Source organism: Neomonachus schauinslandi, chromosome 2 (genome assembly GCF_002201575.2).
Source record: "Neomonachus schauinslandi chromosome 2, ASM220157v2, whole genome shotgun sequence".
NCBI classification, from domain to species: domain Eukaryota; kingdom Metazoa; phylum Chordata; class Mammalia; order Carnivora; family Phocidae; genus Neomonachus; species Neomonachus schauinslandi.
Window position 1 is genome coordinate 70,220,002 of NC_058404.1, and position 21,343 is coordinate 70,241,344.

The 21,343-nt window shown below is 34.1% G+C and overlaps 1 protein-coding gene across 3 annotated transcripts in view; it reads right to left on the reverse strand.

The window, feature by feature from the left end:
- The window catches only part of GRIA2 (glutamate ionotropic receptor AMPA type subunit 2), a 153,281-nt gene that overhangs the window by 22,927 nt on the left and 109,011 nt on the right, over positions 1–21,343 (reverse strand). For all 3 annotated transcript variants that reach the window (XM_021699027.1, XM_021699026.1, XM_021699028.1), the window contains exons 7-12: positions 17,570–17,737; positions 16,992–17,096; positions 16,205–16,315; positions 14,525–14,731; positions 13,656–14,026; positions 8,913–9,111 (exon numbers count right to left, since the gene is read on the reverse strand). In XM_021699027.1, the coding sequence (XP_021554702.1) occupies positions 8,913–9,111; positions 13,656–14,026; positions 14,525–14,731; positions 16,205–16,315; positions 16,992–17,096; positions 17,570–17,737 (1,161 nt within the window). The remainder of the gene's footprint in view (positions 1–8,912; positions 9,112–13,655; positions 14,027–14,524; positions 14,732–16,204; positions 16,316–16,991; positions 17,097–17,569; positions 17,738–21,343) is intronic.

A 21,343-nucleotide genomic window follows, 5' to 3' on the forward strand; every position in this document is an offset into this window, starting at 1 on the left:
TGTATGGATTAGCTTTGTAAAAGGAAAGATCTTCACCAATCAGCCTGGTTAAATATACTGAAGGTGTCTCAAACCTTTTCTTTGGATGTGTATTCTTTGGACTTGTATGTGTAAATTTTCAATTAGAGGGACTTGTGAGTATCTTTTTTCAGGAGTTCATAATCCATTTTTCTTTTTGGTATCTGTATGCAGTACTGCTGGTTCTCTGGATCTGGCATAACCAACCACCCAGATCTCTTTTGTTCTTTGTGGCCCCAGACTTGTAGTGTATTCTAGGTCCCATTAGCACTCCAAGTCAGGGAAGACAAAGACCAGTCCTTTGGGCACTTCAACAAAAGGCTAGAGCATTGGATGCATGTTCCACTCTTCCTTCTCCAAGGGAGTGGCTGCCAAGCTGTTTTGGCTTCTGTTTGCTATACCACAAGTCCTCTGAAGCAGCAGCAAGCCATCCAGTTCTCTTTTGTTTTCAGCAGCCTCAAGGCATCTCGTATCTACCAGGTCCCATCAGTTGCTATGAGACAGGAAGAAACCAGTCCCTTGGGCAGTCGCTCTCCCCAAATAAAGCCAAAGTACTGCACCTACACTCCAACTTTTCTACTCCCAAAAGGGAAGGTGGGAGTTGAAGATTCTTTCCCACTTTCTCCACACTGAACTGGAGGGGAGGGTCTATGGTGAGTGAATGTGTGCCAGTCCAAACCTTTGCCTTTGTTCTCAGCAGTCCTCAACCTACTGCCCTTTTTGTTAGTGTTTAGAATCAAGCAACACAGAAAGCAGTTCCTCTAAAAAATCAGAACATGAACATACAGTCCAATCTTCACTTTCTCTCCTCCTGGGAGAAGCCAAGAGCAGGCACTTTCTCCCAACTATAGTGCACTGTTCCAAGGAAGATTATGGGGAATGCCCTGAATTTTCCTACAGAGTTTGACATAGCTGGTTTTATACTTATTTGTTTTGCAGGAGCCCCTTAACTTGTTTCTGGATTTCTCACAAAGAAAACTGGTCAGTGTTGTGTTGTTGAGACAATGTCTCTGGTGGGAAAAAAAGGTTTGGGCCTTCCCATTTCACCATTTTACTGACATCACTCCCTTGACCTTTTCTCTGTTTCTTAACATGAAATCTTAAATATCATTTTTTGGGACTGTGGCAACATTTGATTTTTCCAATTACCATTTTATTCCTAAACTCTCATTTCCTGTGAAAATAAGCAGCCACCTTTACTTGCAATTTGTTTTTGGTAATCACTCAATATGATCTGGAGCAATATTATATGCTGGAAACATGAATTGTACATTACTTGATTATCAAGTTTTCCTTCAAATATCAAAAGTCTAATAAAGAACTCTCAAAATTTTATTAACAATATTTATATTTAGTTCAGATTTTGATTCCAATATATTTAAATTATTGCACAATTCCAGTCCTCTTCTCTATAAAACTCTGAGACCGCATTAATTACTATGGCAACTAGTATGAATACCACACTAGTTCTTTTACTAAACAATGATTCTTTTACTTAAACACAAACATAAAGTGAGTTGAACATGATGTCATCTAAGGTACCTCTACAGGTTTATACTGATATTGATTTTCTCTAAGGCATCTAAACAGGAATTTGGGGAATGCTTCGAGATGAGAGATTAGTTTTGAAATTTTTCCACTGTTTGAACCTTATCTGCTAGAATACTGTCCTCATGATTTGATAGTAGTGTGAAAGGAGTATTTTCTCTTTAATATGGACAATAAAGAAACCTCTGTTATCTGATTAGAGTCAAATTATTCGTCCAATGGATAATGTGAGCTCTCATTTCCCCCTGTATCAAAAAGGTGGTCTCTACATGAAGTGATCAGATGGGGTGCACTAAATTTGCCGAGCATTGCTATGGAAAGAGGAGGATGTCCAAAATATAATGATTACTCTAGAAGAAGCTACAACTTTGCACAATAATAATAATTCAGCAAATAAACACATTCTTTTTTTTCCTTCCATAGCACTTTGAGCACAGAAAACATGGTTCAATATGGTCATTCATATATTTATTTATATTCCTACAAGCTTGGGAACTACAGACTACACACAAAGTCTTTAAATCGGCCATGAATTTTTAAAGGAAACTTTGGACATTTTGACCTTTCTTACACTGTTCAACCAGCTACATTTAGCTGAAATGAAAGAACACAAGCTTTCTCAGCAGCTTAGACTAAATGCATTCTTAAAGTCTTTGAGAATTCAATACTGTTCCCAGACGTTTTGGGCAACGGTGAGAAAAATTTAAATATCAGAGAAAAAAAAAAAAACTGACAACCAGAGAAGAAATTATTTCAACTTGTTATGGATCATCTAGAGAAGCCTTAAACATGCAGAGCTGTCAGCTATGCAAATGGTTAAGCAATAGTCAGGCTACCCCAAGAAATTTAAGAAGGAAAATCTCTAATAACATGACTAACCATGCCATGAGTGACCTACAACATATCCATATAGTGCTATTGCTAATTTATTCACATTCACCTCTTATTTAGCACTTAGTGTTTTAGAAAACATATTTAAGTATGAGTGAAAGGTCTATAAAGAATCTAGTTTGATATTAGTAGCTACATATATACACACACTACATATATGTGTGTATGTATATATACACACACATATAAAAATATATACATTTTTCTACCTAGTGAAAATCGATTATATTTTGCTTTTATGATGTCTATGATGTCTTCATATACTGAAAGATATGCATATGTATATGCACTAATATATACAAAGCTAGAAGCATAAATATATGCATATATAGAAAGTTAGAAGTATATATATATGTGTGTATGTATGTGTGTGTGTGTGTGTGTGTATATATACACACATATAAAAATATATACATTTTTCTACCTACATAGAAATAGGGGATATGTTGGAAACTCTGGAAGAGAAGTCATTAGTTAGATGTAATGAAATAAGTATAAAGAGCCACCACAGATTAGTGAAATCTGTTCTATAAAATATCAAAAAAGAAATTATGCTATTTTATTGCTAAACACAAGCAATAAATGAAACAAAATGTAACTTTAATGAAATAACAATGTGTTTCCATAGGAAAGCTGTTATAATAGCTTAGACATTTTTATTTGTAAACATAGTTCAATCAAAGTTTTTTTTAAGATTTTATTTATTTACTTGAGAGGGAGAGAGAGAGAGAGAGAGAGAAAGCAAGCATGAGCAGGGGGAGGGGCAGAGGGAGAAGCCGACTCTCCGCTGAGCAGGGAGTCAGATGTGGGGCTCGATCCCAGGAAACCTGGGAGCAGGACCTGAGCTGAAGACAGAGGCTTAACTGACTGAGCCACCCAGGCACCCCTCTATCAAAGTTTTTATATGTAAATATAAGTAGATGTATTTAGGCCACAGAAGAAGCTGAAAAAAGGTTATAGCCTTTTAAAAGATAATTTAGGGGTCCCTGGGTGGCTCAGTGAGTTAAGCAACTGACTCTTAATTTTGGCTCACGTCATGATCTCAGGGTTGTGAGACTCCACGCTGGGTGTGGAGCCTGCTTAAGATTCTCTCTCTCCCTCTCAAAATAAATAAACAAACAAATAAACAAATAAATAAATAATAAAAATAATTTTAAAATAATAAAATAAAAAGATAAATTACTGTAATTCTCTAGTAATTGTGATTATTTATGGTAAATCATATATATGATCATGTCATCTGGTAATAAATCATATATATTTTTTATATATGCAGATTTATATATACATATATGAAAGGAAAATTTCAACCTAGTCCTTTCACTCAGGTAAGAAACATCTGCATTAATACTATTTATCTACCACTTATACTATTTATAAATTCTATAAAAGTCTACGATGCTAGGTAACAACAGTATAATTTCATGGATTATCAGACTAATTATCTCTTCTGAGAATGCAATAATTAACTTCATTAAATGAGAAGGAAAATACTTTTATTTTGACAATGTCCTAGAATCTTTTTCTTCCAAAGTCAGAATAATTAAAGTAAACCACTTATTCAGACAATACACCCCATCCCTCATCCTTCCAGAGAAAACCAGAGGAAATAAACAGATTGCAGTCTGAGGGATTTAGCATAGGCATGAAGAAATACTTCTTATCTGCAAGTAATAATTGTGTTCCAGGGATCGACTGGTCAATGACAGGTCTATTTATACATCCATTTCCTATCCCCCAAACCTAGGTTTCTATAGGAACCTTATGTATATAGGTCCTCTGAAATCATTTTCTATTCAGACTTACCTAATTCAATACCTGTCCTCTTTTACTGAGAGAAGAAATTATCAAAATGTGAAAGTCTAAAAATAGTGGTTTATAATAGAAAGCCTAATTCTTTCTTAATTATTGGTATGCTACAGTGGGACTATAGTTAGAGATGATCAGAGCTCCAAAATGAGTCAGACTTTATCATTCACTCTATACAAGGATGTACATGAGTTTCATAGCAGAAAACCCTGGAAAAAAAAGATACAGGGTCTTTTTCTTCATACATCTTGGTGGTTACAAGATTGTCCTCCATTTATTGTCTCTCTCTAGCAGAACAATGTAAATATTTCATTCATATTTGTTTTACTGGTTATACCTGATTTTAATTTAGAAAATTTACAGCTGAAATTGGAATTCTGAAAATAATGCACACTTACTGACTTTACTAAAGCAATATTATTATAACACAGTTTATTAAATTATTTACCTGAAATCTGAAAATACTTTAGACTTAAATTGGGTACTCATATCATCTTAGGACAAAACAGATAGGTCCTTATAAAGGATGAAATATTCATCTTATAATTTTAAATAATGTGCTTTTATCCCAACAAAGATATACTTTTAGGAAACATTTGTTATGTTCAGACAAAAGACAAGTTATTTTTCATTCTTTAGCTAGTTACATATCTTTAAAATTTAGACAATGACCTGGCTTCTCAAATCAGTTTCCCCAGTAACTAAATCCAAAGCTCTTGCTGTGATAAAAACAAAAAGCTGGCTTGATAAACTCCTGGACAGTAGAAAAATTTTAGTAATATAAATAATAAAATCCCTAGTCATAAGCAGTGTAATAGGAAAAAGTTTTCAATGAAGCCAAATTGAGCTATATTAGGAAACATAAGATAACCTTTAGAACTTTAAATATTAGCAAATGGTAAAAATGGTAAATATTTTTCTTCCACATGGAATTAGCTTTCTTAGGTTGGAAGTAAGCACAACAGATGGCCAGGGAACAAAGAGTACAAAACATGTCTTCAGACTAACTTCAGCCCACTCCATCTATATTCCCTTTCCTGACAGACTGGGCGCCATGAGTCTTCCAGCTTTCAGTCTGTCCTGAATCCACCTACAGAAGCCCCAAGCATGCCTAGAGCTAAAGGACAGTTGAGAGAGGATGACCCAAGATGTGTGGTGAATGTCAATTTTAGGAATAGAAGCAAGGAGAATTTCCCATGTAACATTTTCCACCAGAAGCTTAGAAATTCAACCAGACTACAGCTAATAGACAAACTATAATATACCCAAGGGTTTAAGGGAAAGAATGCTAGTGAAAATCAATTATATTTTGCTTTTTTGATGTCTATGAGTTAACTTCGCCTTATCCATTACATTTTAAATAACAGTCTAAAGAGAAATTCTTTTTTTGGAAGGGGAAGCTCTTATTCAATCTCCATATGCTATTGCAGTAAACTTTATGTGAAAAGGTATGAGGCATGATGAATACAGCTGGAAAACCACAGCATCCCAGAAAATATTTCTGGGAGTCAAAAGCAAAAATAAGGTTGTCCTCACTTATTATCATCATGGCATCCAATTATCAAACATTAATACGGTTATCAAAATTATTCAAAATTACTCATGATTAAGCAGCACCTTTTTATCGAATCCAACTTTTAGAAACAAACCTTTTGTATACATAATTTCTCAAATTACAACCATGTCATATATGTCGATGGAAAAATTAGCATGACAAGCTCCTATTCACTCTGATGATGTGTGCTGTTGATGTGGTGATGTTAGTAGCTTCCCTTTACTGGGAATCAATATTAATAGAGTAAATAGTGTGGCTCTTAAGTACTTTTGAGGCCATGCTCTTCTTTCTCTAGATATAGAGAAGCTGACTACAATGCTGTATGCACTGAAACCTAACCAAAGTTGATTCACCGACAGTTCCTTTTGAAGGTATGTTGAAAGGAAGCATGAGTTTCTACCATTATAATTTTCTAATGCCACACAGGCAAACATGGGTGTAACTTAAACTGAGCATGGGCACAGCAAAATAAATCCAGAGACTTTTATCTGCAAGTAAAAATGGGATATTGAAAGAACCCTACAGGGGTAAAAGGCCTCAGCACACTTCCTAGCTGCCTGAATTTGGTCAAGTTCACAAAATTATCTGAGCTTTAGCTTAATAATGCATGGTATGCAAACAAAAATCATTGCCTTGATTATCAGGCATAAGTATTGTGAGATTCAAAAAGATAATGGGATAAAGAAGATGTGGTATATACACACCATGGTATCATGCCATTTGCAACCACATAGATGGACTGAGAGGGAATAATGCTAAGTGGAATAAGTCAGACAGAGAAAGACAAATACTATATGAATTCACTTATATTTCGAATTTAAGAAACAAAACAAACGAGCAAACAAACAAAAAAACCCAGACTCTTAAATACAGAGAACAAGCTGGTGGTTGTGGGGGTGGGGCAGAGATCGGTAAAGTAGATAAAGGGGATTAAGAGTACACTTAATGTACTGATTAAGGTATGGAACTGTTGAATCATTTTATTGTAACCTGAAACTAATGTAACATTGTATGTTATTTATACTTTAATAAACAAGCAAAGAGTACTGAGCGCTGAGTAATGTATAGACTTGTTGAATCATTTTATTGTACACCTGAAACTAATATAACACTGTATGTTAATTATACACTAAATAAATGAATAAGCAAAGAGATAATGCATAAGAAACTGCTTGGGAAAGCTATGCTAATAAAAATGATCAGTTTGCCTAATTACTCAGTATCACTTCCCTATTACTCTAGGAAGGGTAAGCTCCATAATCTTATATTGGCAAATGACACACCACAAATTATGTTGTCAAGTGTATATACATATACACAAATATACTGCATATTGGAACCATGGTCTTCATGGAGTTAGTGCACTGAAACACAAGAGTAACAGCATTCTTTTCCCAGAGTCATCTAGCCTTCTGATCTTGTCTACTAGGGAACTTGAGTATACCGATCACAAAATCTTGGCATCTTGATTATTACACATATGTTTCTATGATTGATTGAGTTAAGGTATACTGCAAAGCTCTGGAAATGTGAATGTACAGTTGTTGAGAGTACTTGGTACTACTATTGTGCAAACAAGCTAGTGACGGTAACTCTCAACATATGTATACTAATCTGTAAGGCAGTATCCGGAAATAATTAAGATTATTTTAATCAACATTAAGTAGCACTAAGTAAGCGATGATATAGCAAGTACCTTATTCATTCACATATTTCATTCACTTCAAGAGGAAGAATATGAATAAATATATATAAATAAAATAAATACAAGTCCTACTGGGATACAAATAATAAAAACTGCTTCAAGATACACTTCTAATTAAGAACCATGCAATATTCTAATTTATTTTAATAGATCCATTGTTATGATCAAGCGAGAACACTGTGCTACAGAAGAAGTGTTTATATACATATTACATATGTTCATAAATGAAAGCAAATTGTTATTAGTAGCAAATCTGTATTATAACATTCATACATAGAAATGCATTAAAGTCAAAGTAGCTGCTGATAGATTGACCACACTTCTGCGCTTAAATTGCAGTGCTTAAAGAAAGCATCAAGGTCCTGCCCTCCCTACACATATCCAGATTATTATCTATTATCAGCTGTGGTCTGCAACCCCCCTTGTTCTCCTGTCATATTTCAGCTCAAATGAAGTTAGTTAGAAAAAAATACCAGAGGCAATGTAGATGAAACAGTCTTCAAATTGTACTCTACTATTTCAACGGGTCCTAATCCTAATTCTGGATAATCCTAATCTGGCCTAGATTTCACTCAAGCAAATTCAGATACATTCAAAGATTTAGTGGGATTATCAGAGATCATCATATATTATATATATTGGCTTAAAACCTAAGTTTATCAGCTATATTAAACATTTCAATAGAATGAGTTCTTATTTAGAGAAAATAGTATAATGAAAGAAAATTATACCGACATCAGGTTATTGGGCTTGTCCTATAAACAAATACCATATGGTCACAATTTTTTTGAAAAGTAAAATATATTTAATAGACACACTATAATTATGCTACCTATTTAGACCTTTGTTAGCCTTTTCTTGGAGGGTTTGAAAAAAATTCAGAATTTTCACACATTTATATAATCTGTCTCCTGACACAGAATTAACATAACTGATTTGAAAGTGAGTTTCTTTTTTTTAAATTATTTTTAAGTTTTCAATAGTAAACTATGTAAAATATATGACAGTCATGCTTACTTAAATTAAAAAAAAAAACTTTTGTTTCAAAAATAATAACAATCTAAACTTAACTATACTTTGCTTCAATTTTGTTCCAAAAGGACAATCAATCTTTATAAAACTATAATTCTATTGTAATGTTGTGTTTTTCTCCTAAGGAATTAGGCATGACAAAATATACAGAGATGGAATTAAGGATAGGGATGAAGAAGGGAGGGGTATAGAGACAAGGTCAAGAACAGAAATAGAGTTAGAGACAGAGATGGGGGGTACTATCACATAGTAACTTTGTGTAGAGCACAGGAGGGAGAGAGGGAGGGAGGACAAAATTTAAAATGGTTAAATTTTAAGATCAAAATCAGAAGTTAACAAAGCGGAATCTCTTACCCTGAAAAATTCTTTAGTGGATCCAGAGTCTAATGTTCCATAAGCAATTTCTGTTTGCTTAGAAAGATCCTCAGCACTTTCGATGGGAGACACCATCCTCTCTACAGTCAGGAAGGCAGCTAAGTTAGCCGTGTAGGAGGAGATTATGATCAGGGTAAAGAACCACCACACACCTCCAACAATGCGCCCAGAGAGGGATCTAATAACAAGTATGAAATGGATTTGTAAAGTGAAATGAATGACCTAATTAAAAAAAAAAACAAGTTAGCAATATTATGCAAATATTGACTTATATGTGAATATTTAACTTTATACTTTTTAATATATCTGCTAGTTAATAAAACTGGAAATTATTAAGCATTCTGGGTAAGTAATACAGATTAGCTAGATTTAATGAGCTACCCAGAGACCAAAACTTCAGATTCCTCATATTCTTTCATAATTATAATGCTTAAATCATCTATGGTATGAAATCTCATAATGAAGCAATTTCAAGAAATGTGCAAATAATCCAGCCAATTCCCATCCTACTATCCACTCATGACATGAGTAAACATGAACAAGAGAATTCAACATCACTTGTAAAACTCACAATAATGTTGACAAACAAAATCAAATATTAAAAATAAAAGAATGTGCACCATAAATGAAGTTCTAAACTGAAGAAACCCTCTCTTTAATTCAGCCAATGAAGTTCCAAAACTCTCAAAAAGGTCCAAAATTTCACTGGGTTTTTGTGTGTGCAAAAAACATAGGTTTTAGGTGCAGAGCAGGATAGAAAATGCGGGAAAAATGATACAACAAATAAAGGGATGACACAAAATATAATTCTTAATGAATAAAAATCTGAGGCTTCCTGGCATGGACTGTTATCACCCTGTTCCTCTGTGCTTCCTGCTTAAGAAAAAAGACAACTCAAGGAAAACAAAATTAGACATTTAAACGTTTGCCAAGATACAAATTCCTAATTTGCAATATAATAAAATATTTCTTTGACCATAAATTCATATGCAAAATACTTTTAAAAGCTTAATAGATCCCTAATAATTTACTTTACTTTACTAGAGAGATAAATATAGATACGTAGATATGGAAATAGATACATAGCATATTATTTTGAAAGATCTGGCGAGATTCTATGTATAAAGGGATTTAAATAATATTAACAATCCAATAAAATAACACTTTGGGTTCATAACTGCTATGTCTAACAATTAAACTTGCTACAGTGAAGCGGTAACATTTCTAAAAAATTAAATTACAAATGTTTGGTAATTTATGGCTTAAAACAGACCTCCTGACATTTAACAGTAAGAAACACACCTTTGTAGAATAAATTATTCTAGCAGTCAAAAATAAGTGGGGAAGCTTATTTAAAAGTAAAGATTTTTACAAACATCTATTGCTAAAAGAGAAAGAGCGAGAGTGAGCAAGCAATGAAAAAAATATATAACTAAGAGCCTTAACACAGTCTCTGAGAGATGCAAAGAATTAAATAAATATGACAGGATGGAAAAAAGTTAACTTCTCTCTCATGCGAAGGGTATTAAATACATTTTAAATTTAAGAAACCTCTTGTGTAGACACAGCCACTCTCAAAATGTTCACTATTCCATAACAATGGAAGGTATAATTAAAGGGCATGTACCTCATATTTAAGAGGGCAGCTCAAATTCCTTAAAACAAAACTGATTTCTTAATAATTGCTTTGACACTATAAACTGCATGGTAATTGGCAATGTATTTCAGAATTGTTTTTATAACTAATTCTGTTCCATTTGTAAAATAAACACAAGTTAGACATAAGTTATTCTCTATTCCAGTGCTTAAGACAGATTTAATGAGCTTAAATATGCCAATTTACTTAAAGTTTCACAAGATATCTCAAAAAAATTATTGAACTTATACATCATTCAAAACAGAAAATTCTTGAGCAACTTATCATCCATTTGTAAGTGTTTTCAAAGGATCAATTAATGTTTCTGAAAGAGTTCCTGAGAAACTTTATGCAGGGGCAAATTCAATTTATGTCTTATGGAGACAGACAAAAATGGTTTCTCTATTAAAAACAAACCTTCACCTCTCTGAATCTGCACTAAAGGATCAAATAAACACAGATATGCTACCATTTATTTTTTTTATTCTACCATTTCTTTTAAGTCTATATTAAATAATTGTTTTAAGAATGGCATTTTTATTTATTGGAATCCTTTTGAGATATTGGGAAAAAAGAGAGGCAAGCAGGAAAATAAAAATCAACTTAACAGCATTTTGCTCTCACAATTTCTGTGGTTCCAGGCTTCAGAAAACTATAGGTAACATATTCTAAACTTAATTTCAGGAAAATGACCAATTCAGTTCAATAAATCAATCCTGATTAAAATTTAAATGTTCTATTAATATTAATAATATAGTTCCATACCATGTTTTACTTGAAAAGAGGTGATAAATATCTTTCAAAAAATTTAAAGAGTATCTCAAAGTGATCTGTGCATTTTTGCATCATCATCAGCATTATTATTATTAGATACTATGCTTCTCTATTCTTTTCTAAACTGGAGTAACCATCATTGCATTGTAAAAAAAGATAATTTGGTTTGTTTTAAAAAATCATTAAATTTGCCAATATTATGCATTATGTTCAATATTTAGGTGCACATATAGAATGAAAGATATGTACACTTAAATTTTTTTAGCAAAGCAAATTTTGCTCATATATATTCTGTAGCAAAAACTAAATCAGTTGATAACAAGGAAAAATATACTATCTTAAATCTATTGTATGGTGGCCAACATAACATAATAAAATAAAATTTAAAAAAAAATCTATTTATCTTACCAGGAAATAAAAATGATTATATGTGCAATTGTAGTAAGTCATGACTCATGAATGAAATCAAGAGCACAGAAAAAAGGCCACATTTTATTAAATGGGCTTGTTGAAAATTAGAAGTTGTCTGCTTGTCTTGGTGGACCCTGGAGTAACACAGATACTGTTAAATGTGCTCTGTGCTCCAGCCCCTATAAATATGTTTTCTGTTCCTTGACAAGCACTGGACACCAAAACCACTAACTTCAGAGCCATGATGCATGAAGAGTAAGGCAAACAAATCTAAGGATCCATCTACAGGAACCCAGATCAATATATCCTACTTTATAATGAAATTCATATACTCCTCTTTACTTAATCAAAAGGCAGAACACAGTTTATGTTACCCTAGGATAATTGTGTTTTATCTCAGGATTAAAGTAGCATTATACTTCAGTAGCCTTCTTACCAAAGATGAATAATTTTATTGTTATTTATGGACCAGAATATTCTCTGAGATCCCCATTTGTTTAGTATTTTCTCCCTCATTATTAGAAACTTCTCTTTATGTCTTTAACTTAAATCGGATAAACTAAATATAGAGATAAAACTATGAATCATATATTTTGTGGGAAGTCATCATATTTATGTATATTATTATATGTAGCATTATTCTATATTTCTATATTTTTCTATGCTATATATTAAAATTATTATACATATATGCCATGCAAATACCATTGGCATATTTCTAATTCAGTGCAGCTCCATAAAGAAGTCACAGGGCATTTTAGGGAATTAAGACTGTTTAGGTCCAAATAATTCATAACAATGTGTCCTACTAACAGAGAAGTAAGTAAGTCATTAATAATTTCTGCATACATGATATATTTAATTTATCTCCCTGGGTGGAATAATCAAAAAAAGACTCCAAAAGATACAAACTTTTGATTTTCTAATATAGTTTTTTGAAATTAATCAGTTATCTCCAAAGTGCTCAGAATACACAATATAATGAAATAGTGTTAGAAAAATCATCCCCTTTACTAGTTATTAGGATATCCCATAGATCAAAGGAAAGTAATCAAACCTAGACTAAAATGTGCCAGTAGACCATAATTTAGGCTTCAAATGTGAAAGAGTCACACCAGAAAAAGCATGGTTTATTCTTCCAAAGAGCCAGATATGGCTAACCTTTCTATTCATGTGTGTAACATGAACAAAGGCAAAATGTATTTTGTGAGATATTCATTATATTTAGGCATTCTAGTGCAGTACCTAATATATCATAATGAGACTAGAGGTGCAGAAATGTATTCCATTATGTGTGTGTATTACTACTGAATACAGCACAAGCTGCAGTGAGTCAGTCATCATTATTACTCATGTATTTCTAAATACTTGGAAAATATCTTATCATACATTCCCTTTAATTCAGGAACTTAACCTTTAAAAGAATTTTATAATATCTCTCTTATACCATCTGCATGAGCTAATAATGGGAAAATAAAAGAGATGGGATGTGTGCCAATGAAGTTTTGTAAACAAGTTGTTGCTTTTGTAGTTAATAAGTAATGTTGCCCACTTTCCCATATACAGGTCTGTGGATCAACACACAGATGACTGTAAAATGAGAATATGCAGCAAAAACACGGTACCCCTCCAAGAAGGCATGGAATGATAGGAACCTTATGCATTTTATAGCCTCTCCATGGTGTGTATAATTTCACCAGGAAATACATGACCAACATTCAAAGAACATTGCTCAAGTATTTCACAGACTTATGCCGATGGTAAGAGTCTGTCCTGAAGAGTCTTAGACTGCTTAGACAGGTAGTCGGCAGCTGTTTACTTCTTTATAGTGAATTCATAAACACCACGAATATCCACTTGAGACCTAAAATGCACAAAGTTGAAGCAGGTGAGTAACCAACCTTGGCGAAATATCGCATCCTTGCTGCATAAAGGCACCCAAGGAAAACCAGAGACTATTAAAAATCCCAAATTCATTAGTTGATTCACTACTTTGTGTTTCTCTTCCATCTTCAAACTCCTCAGTGTGCCACTCGTAGGGGCTAAATCTGCTGACCAGGAATAAAACTACACTGACCCCAATGTAGGCAAAAACAATGCACATCCAGATCTCATAGGCTAAAGGATCAAGAAATGAAAACACTCCTGGTTTGGACTTCTGAGGCTTCTTGATCATGATAGATATCCCGAGGCTCATAAAGGGCTTTGAGAAGTCAATCACCTCTTCTCTCACAAGGGTAATAGTTAATGGAGCAATTGCAATGTCAGCTTTCTGTAAGGGAAACAAATGAAAGTAATAGTACCTGGAGTCATGGTCAGAAAGGAATCATGGTTACATTGCTGGATCAAAAGGGAAGAAAAGGAAATCAGGGAAATGTCAGTAATTATTTCCCTTGCGGGGTTCCAGTAAAGAATAAACAAAAAAACAATTTGTTCCCCAAATATCCCTCCTTTTTATAAATACACAGTATACCCATCTGACTTGATTATGATAATTACCTCTCTACACTGAATCTATGCCTTTGGCACCTTTGAACAATGCATATGGTTCGTATGCTTCAAGACAGATAGAATGTCTGTCTCATTTAGTGTGCATGTTTGCTTCTGACTTTATCCTCAATTTTCAGATGTTCACAAGGAAATAAGATAGTGTTCTTCAGTAATGTGGGAAACCAACAACCTCAGATAGAGGTACTTGGCAGGGAAGGGGGCATTCTGTCAACAAGAGTTCAAGCTGAATGACTTTATTTGGGAGAAGAGCTATACTTACCCCGTATACAAGTTCTCCAACCATCCCATTCCAAATTTTCGTGTCAGCATCCCTGGCCCCATACTTGCCATCCCCAACAATTGTCAACTTGTACTTGAACCCACAATGTTTGGCGATTTCTGCAGCCAAGTCAACACAGTAGCCCTCATAACGCTCATTGCCTTCAAGCATTTCGTGATTTTTCTTCATCATAACATACGGAGATTCCTATATGGAAAGACAGTGCTTTCATTGATTTAAAAAATAGCTGTTAACTACTCTCACTGAATGAAGTCTTCTGGTTTAATTATTACCTGATAGCCAGAGAAATTGTAGAATATGAATGGTGGAAAATATCAACAGGAAAAAAAAAATCAGGCATAATACTTTTGGAAAAAAAAAAGGTCTTCAGATGTCTAGCATTATATTTCATTAATATAGCTTGTATCTAGCCATACCAAAGCAAATAAGAAACTCAAAAGCACAAACCGTTGGCATGTCCCCTTGTCATGTTTGTTAACTCCTAGAGCTTAGGTAGAAATAATGCTGCTCAACATCTGTTTTATTCAACTCCGGACCCACCACACTCCTATTCTAGGTTAAGGTTATGCCAAACTCAAGAATCAGCATTCACCCAAAACCCTGTGTATTGTTGCTTCAAGGATAAGGTTCATGTGGAAATCAGGTTCATAGTCAGTAATGGACAGACTAAAGAGTCATTGCCATGGTGATGTGCTGATGCTACCCTCTCAGATTTCATGTCTCACTTCATCTGTGAGATATAATATCCCAGAATAATATTACAAGGAGGGAGAGTAGCTTCCACCTGTTTCAACATAGCCCAAAATTCTCTACTGGAAAGTGTCATCAAGCATATTTGAGAATTTGGTGAGACAATCCCTCTCAATGGCATGATTAAGGCAAAAGCCCTCACGTGTCGGAGCTTACACTTATTAAGATATTTCCAAAAGCCAACCAATGTTTTTACCCAAATCCCTTATTAACCTATCTATTTTTTTCTTCTCAATATCATTAGAATAATGAATCCCACAATTTTACTCTATCAGTGCTTAGTAAAATAAAATACAATTTTTTTGTTGCAAAATCACTATTAGTGAACCCTATTTTCTCCATCTCATTTCACCAACAGCTTGTCACGATGATCTACATCTACCTTCCATTTCTCCAGAGCCTAGATGATCAAGATTCAGTTCAATTTTGTCTCATTCATTCAACGCTGGCTATGTGCCAATGACTGTGTTGAGATTGGGGGCTAAAAAGAAGTGAAATTTTCCTTATCTTTAAGGAGTTCATCTTATAAAGAGACGTTGCCAACATTATTAATAAATGCAAAGACAGATGGTACCCAGAATCATATGGGAAGTGAAAGGTAAAGCACATGAGTAAATACAAGGAATGCTCTTCCAGACCTTCCCCAGTTGTTCACATTTGTGGACGCACCAGCATATGAATTTTCTGTCAAGCTAAATTTCAGTATTGAAGAGGATAGGAAATATTTTGAATGCTTTAGCTCATGCTTGTGTGGTCCTTTTGACAGAGTAAATACGCTATACATGATTAAAACAGTGCCAAAGCAACACTACATTAGTTATTATCCAAAAATACAAACAGGAATTCTAGTTGGCAGATATTTTTCATAAGAAAAACTGTAGGAAAGCACAGACATTTGTAGCTAATTACCAAAATGGTAGTGACAACAACAGTCTTATTCTCAAGCCCAGAGGTATCGTTTCCAGAAGGGAGCTCAGTAAGGGTAACAACCATTTTGTCCACTTCACTCCAGTATCCAATCTGAAAAAGGTTACAGAAATAGGCACATGGATAAATGATCTTTCTATTAGCCAAGCATTGAATTATTTCAAACTCATGTATGAATCAAAAATTTTATCTACATTAACTAGATTTCTTCTAAACAAAGATATGTCTTTTGTTTTTGCAACTCTAATAGAAATAGAGATTATAAAAACAATGAAACAAAAGCAATTCTTAAAAATGGCTTATCTCTTCATGTTCACTTTTCATATTTTTCCAGGGTAATTTGTTTGGGAGTGATCATATAGAAATAGAAATAAATCCAAGCAATGGAATTTTATCCATAACAGTTAAAAGCAAGGTACTGAATTAAAACAATGTATATGTGCACCAGCTATGCTTTGTCTTCTGAACCATAAACTGTCCGTGACAGTTTCTTTTTCTTCTCATTAAAGTTCTTATACCTCAATCAAAAAACAAAGAAAAACAAAAACAGTTCTATTCACAGTCATTTGAAGATTACATTTCAGTATTACTTACCAGAAATGAATAGATTAGGTTTAGAAAAAATATTTAAAAATACATCTGTTTCTGGAAGTAGATAAACTCTACCTATGTGAATATACATTTCCAGGACTCTGGAAGAAGAGGTGATGGGTTAGCAAACTCACCTCCTCGCAGAGAGAAAACTGCCTTTAGATCACTAATGATTTACCTTCCGGGGCCCATTCGTTTTGAGTTCCATGATGTTAATTGTATAGTTTATTCTTTTTCCATTCTGGTCAAACTTTATATTTCCTGAGAGACCTTCAACCTGAACCTAATGAGGAAATGGGAAAGCCGCAGAGTTATCAATTTACTGCAACCAAAGATACAAACTATACGGATTACTCTCACCTGGCTCAAGTTAAGGAAACTACATTTTTTAAAAGATTTTTTATTTATTTATTTGATAGAGAGAGGCACGGCTAGAGAGGAAACACAAGCGGGGGAGGGGGAGAGGGAGAAGCAGGCTTCCCGCCGAGCAGGGAGCCGGATGCAGGGAGCCTGATGAGGGGCTCGATCCCAGGACCCTGGGATCATGACCTGAGCCGAAGGCAGACGCTTAACGACTGAGCCACCCAGGCGCCCAAGGAAACTACATTTTTAAGATTTCTTTTCACCCTTCAACCTACCTTTGTGCAGTTAGGAAATAATACTCACTTTACATTAAACACAGCAAGGAGACTAACATAGTGGAAAAAAATAGTGTCCATTGTTAAGTCACATTCACAATCATTTTGAGTGACTAACCTGTTTGAGGGCCCTTTCTATTTCTACACCTTGTCCCCAGGGGACTGCTGGGTTTGCCAGACAATCTCCTGCATTGCCTCTTCGAGAGATTTCAATTCTCTGCTTCCGTAGGTTGCGGAAAGCTTCAGTCATCACTTGAACAGCGTCATACGTCAGAGCAGAAGTATACTGAAAAACATCATACACATTTCATAAAAATGGGAAAAAATTCAGAGGCTCACCACACACTGGCCATCTGGGTTGCAGCTGGCCACCGTACAACACCGCATCACAGTCCAAGAATTTAGACACAATTTCTGCATGTAGAAGCCTAAGAATCTGAGGGGGTAGCACGGAATATTGAGACTGTGCAGTGTGCTCTTGACTGTAAGCATTTCCTATTATGTGAGCATCTCAGTTATTCTGGGTGAGACGTTTTATAATAATCGGGTCTTTTCTTTTTAAACCAATTTCTTATTAAAGCATCACTTCATGGCCTGATTTAGGGATATAGGAAATTATCAAATTTACAAACAAATATGCCTCCACTAATGCTGGATTCATTTGGCAATAGGGAAAGAATATTGATTAGTTTAAGTTTCTAATTCTATAGTCTTGAAATATTTGTTTTTAAGATCCCCTAGGTAGTTATGGTAATCAAGAAGAAGAACCATCAAATTTCATAATTTCTATGCCCCCTTCATGCTTCCAACAGTCTATGATAAAATAACATTGGTTCCAAACTTATGGTATTCAGATCCCAGTGGGACAGCAGGATTGTGACAGGAGCTGGGGGCCAAGCAGAAAAAAAAGAGCATTATTTACGGGCACTAAGCATTGTCAGTGGCTGGATAGGTATTATTACATGCATGTATATACACTGCCATCTATCAAATGTATCATGCTGCTATTGTTAATGATAAATCACAGTTTTACATAAAAGCTTTACTGAATACTGAGGAAATTTCTGTGAGTAAAAAAAGTACAGTGAAGCTGGGTAAAAATACAATATCATACTGATTTTGGCACACCCTAAAATTCTTGACCACAAATACAAAACGGGCACTTAGTATTTGCAAGTCCTCCTCCTCCTTTCTATAGCAACTTATTTCTTCCACTCTCAAAAATGATTATTTTTATACCTTCTCTTTTCTTCTCTTAAAACCCACAACTCTGCACACTTCTCTTTCTCTGAATTCCTGCTGATTATCTTGCCTACACATCACTGAAAAAATAGAAGCCCTCAGAGAGAAACCCTTTATTTTTCAAACATAAAACTGCCAAGATCATATTTTCTCTGTTTCCCTCCTGAGTTGATGACACATGAGGTGGCCAAGCTCCTACATGAGGACAGCCACTCCAACAGTGCCCTGATACAGTCCCTTGGATCTTTCTAAGGACATTTCATCTACAATTACAACCTCAATATCCTGCATCAGCCTTTTTTCTCTCTCTACTGGATCATCTCTATTAGCACTTCAAATGCTCTGATATCTCCTACCACAAATAAAGAGATAGATGATGATAGATAATAGATAGATGATACATAGATAGATGATAGATAAATAAATAGATGATAGATGATAGATAAATGATGATAGATGATAGATGATGATGATGATACATGATAGATAGATGATAGATGATAGATAGATAGATAGATACAATAACTGCTTCTTAGGTTTATATTGGAAGGAGTTCCAATACCCACCTTTCTTTTTCTGTTTCCTTCATTAGAAAATTTAAGAGTAATTTTCTAAACTTGCCATTCCATATCAACTCTCCTTGCTCTCTCTCTAAATGGTCTCACTCAGGTCATGGCTTTAAATTACACGTATGTGCTCAAACATTACCTCCTCAATGATGCCCTTCCTGCCCAGCACAGACCTAATCACTCCTCTTCACATGACCTTATTTATTTCCTTCATAGTCTCTACCAGTATCTGAATATCTTGTTCATGCATTCATTATTTCTCTATTTCAGCTCTCTTCCCCACTGGAATATTTACTCTAGGAAAGTAGAAAACTCATCTGTCACCACTGAATTCTCAGAGCCCTGGGCAGGGCCGGACACACTGAAAATACTGAGGAAGGAAGGAAAGAATGCAGGCAGGGAAGTCAGAGATCTTGATATGGACCCCGTCTTTACAGGATTCATGTTTTCTTCCAGTCTAGTGAAAAGGTTATAAACAAATAGTTGCAATATGCCTATCATAGTGTTATAAATTGGTCTGATGGTAGATGTCTGATTTATCCTTTTAATATGAAATATTACAATAAAGCAAATGAAAAATAGTTTATGTAGTTTGAATCATCCCCTCCACATATCCAGAAATTTCTTAAGCCTCCATTTTTCTAATACTAAAATGGCAGTGTGAGGTTATCAGTCATTTAATCTTTGCACATATTAGTTTAGTTGAATTGCTTTCATTTGACCATATGAATGAGTCACATTTGATGGGGGAATTGGCAAGAAGAAAAAGAGAACATGATTTTGAGGACGTGAGCACTGTGACCGAGTGCTGTAAACCTAGAGGTTTTCTTCCTTATTTCTTCTCTTGTGAAACCACTTATGCAATGTCATTGCAGGCCTATATATGAGTCCTCTACATATTTAGATTATCTCCCGGATGGATGCACTTGAGTTTCTCACAAATATCTCAGCTAGACAGATCTAAATAAAACCATCACCATTTTTTTCCAAAAAATCTGTAACCTTTTCTCCATACTATATGCGAGAAATTAGCAAAATATAGTATGTGACAGATCCATCCATATTTAGAAACAACCCACATTTCTGTCAGTAAAGGAATGTTTAAAACCTATACTTTCTGCCTTAAGAAAGTATAATGCAGCCATTAAAAAGTAATACTAATAAAGGTTATATAACAATATGAATAATGTCAATTATAAAATTAGTGAAAAACATTATTACAACTAAATTAAAAAAATACCTTCTTCATTAATGAGAGTGGTAAAAAAATAGTAATATCCCTTCAACAAATAAGGGAAAGAAAAATAAACAAAATGGTTATAATAATAGGGAGGAAGCATACATGATTATATTTATTTTCCAAGTATTCTAGAATATGCATGTACTGTTTTTTAAGAAAAACTGTATTATATCAAAGGCATTGTTTTAAATCCTATTTACTTAAGAAAAAATATGGAGAAATAAGATAACACATCAGGATTTATCTGCTTTATATAGATGTTTGTTTCTGTTCTCCTAGATAAAAACAAAAGTTGATGAATTTGCTTTCTTATACAGTAATTAGTTCATTGCCAATGTAATTTTTAAAAAAAAAGTCTAGATCACTGAATAGGAAACAGAGCCTAAATTAAATAAATTAGATATTAAAAAAAAATATTGCAAAGCACATTAAAAAGCTACGATAACAGTTCAAAGCCAAAATCTTCATTGAGTCAGCCTGCTCATATTACTATGAGAAATCTATAAAGCCATCTGCTAAATGTTTTAGAGGTCTATAAATGTTGGCAAACTACATTAAAAAATAAGATTAGGTTGAATGAACTAAAAGCATTGAGGCCCATGCAGCATGTTACAATTATGATTCGGAGCATGAGCACACTAAGAAGAAAAATCCTTTCAACCTTTTTCAAATGTTCAAATTTAATCAAGTCTCCAGCCTATTATTGTTTTAAATTAAAAGTCACAATCATAGAAACACAATTCTGGACTGAGAGAAAATAAACAGACACTGTATCCAGAGTTCCTCCTTGTTTATGTTCTACATATGTGGCTCATTTATTTTTCTAAACAAATATATTCAT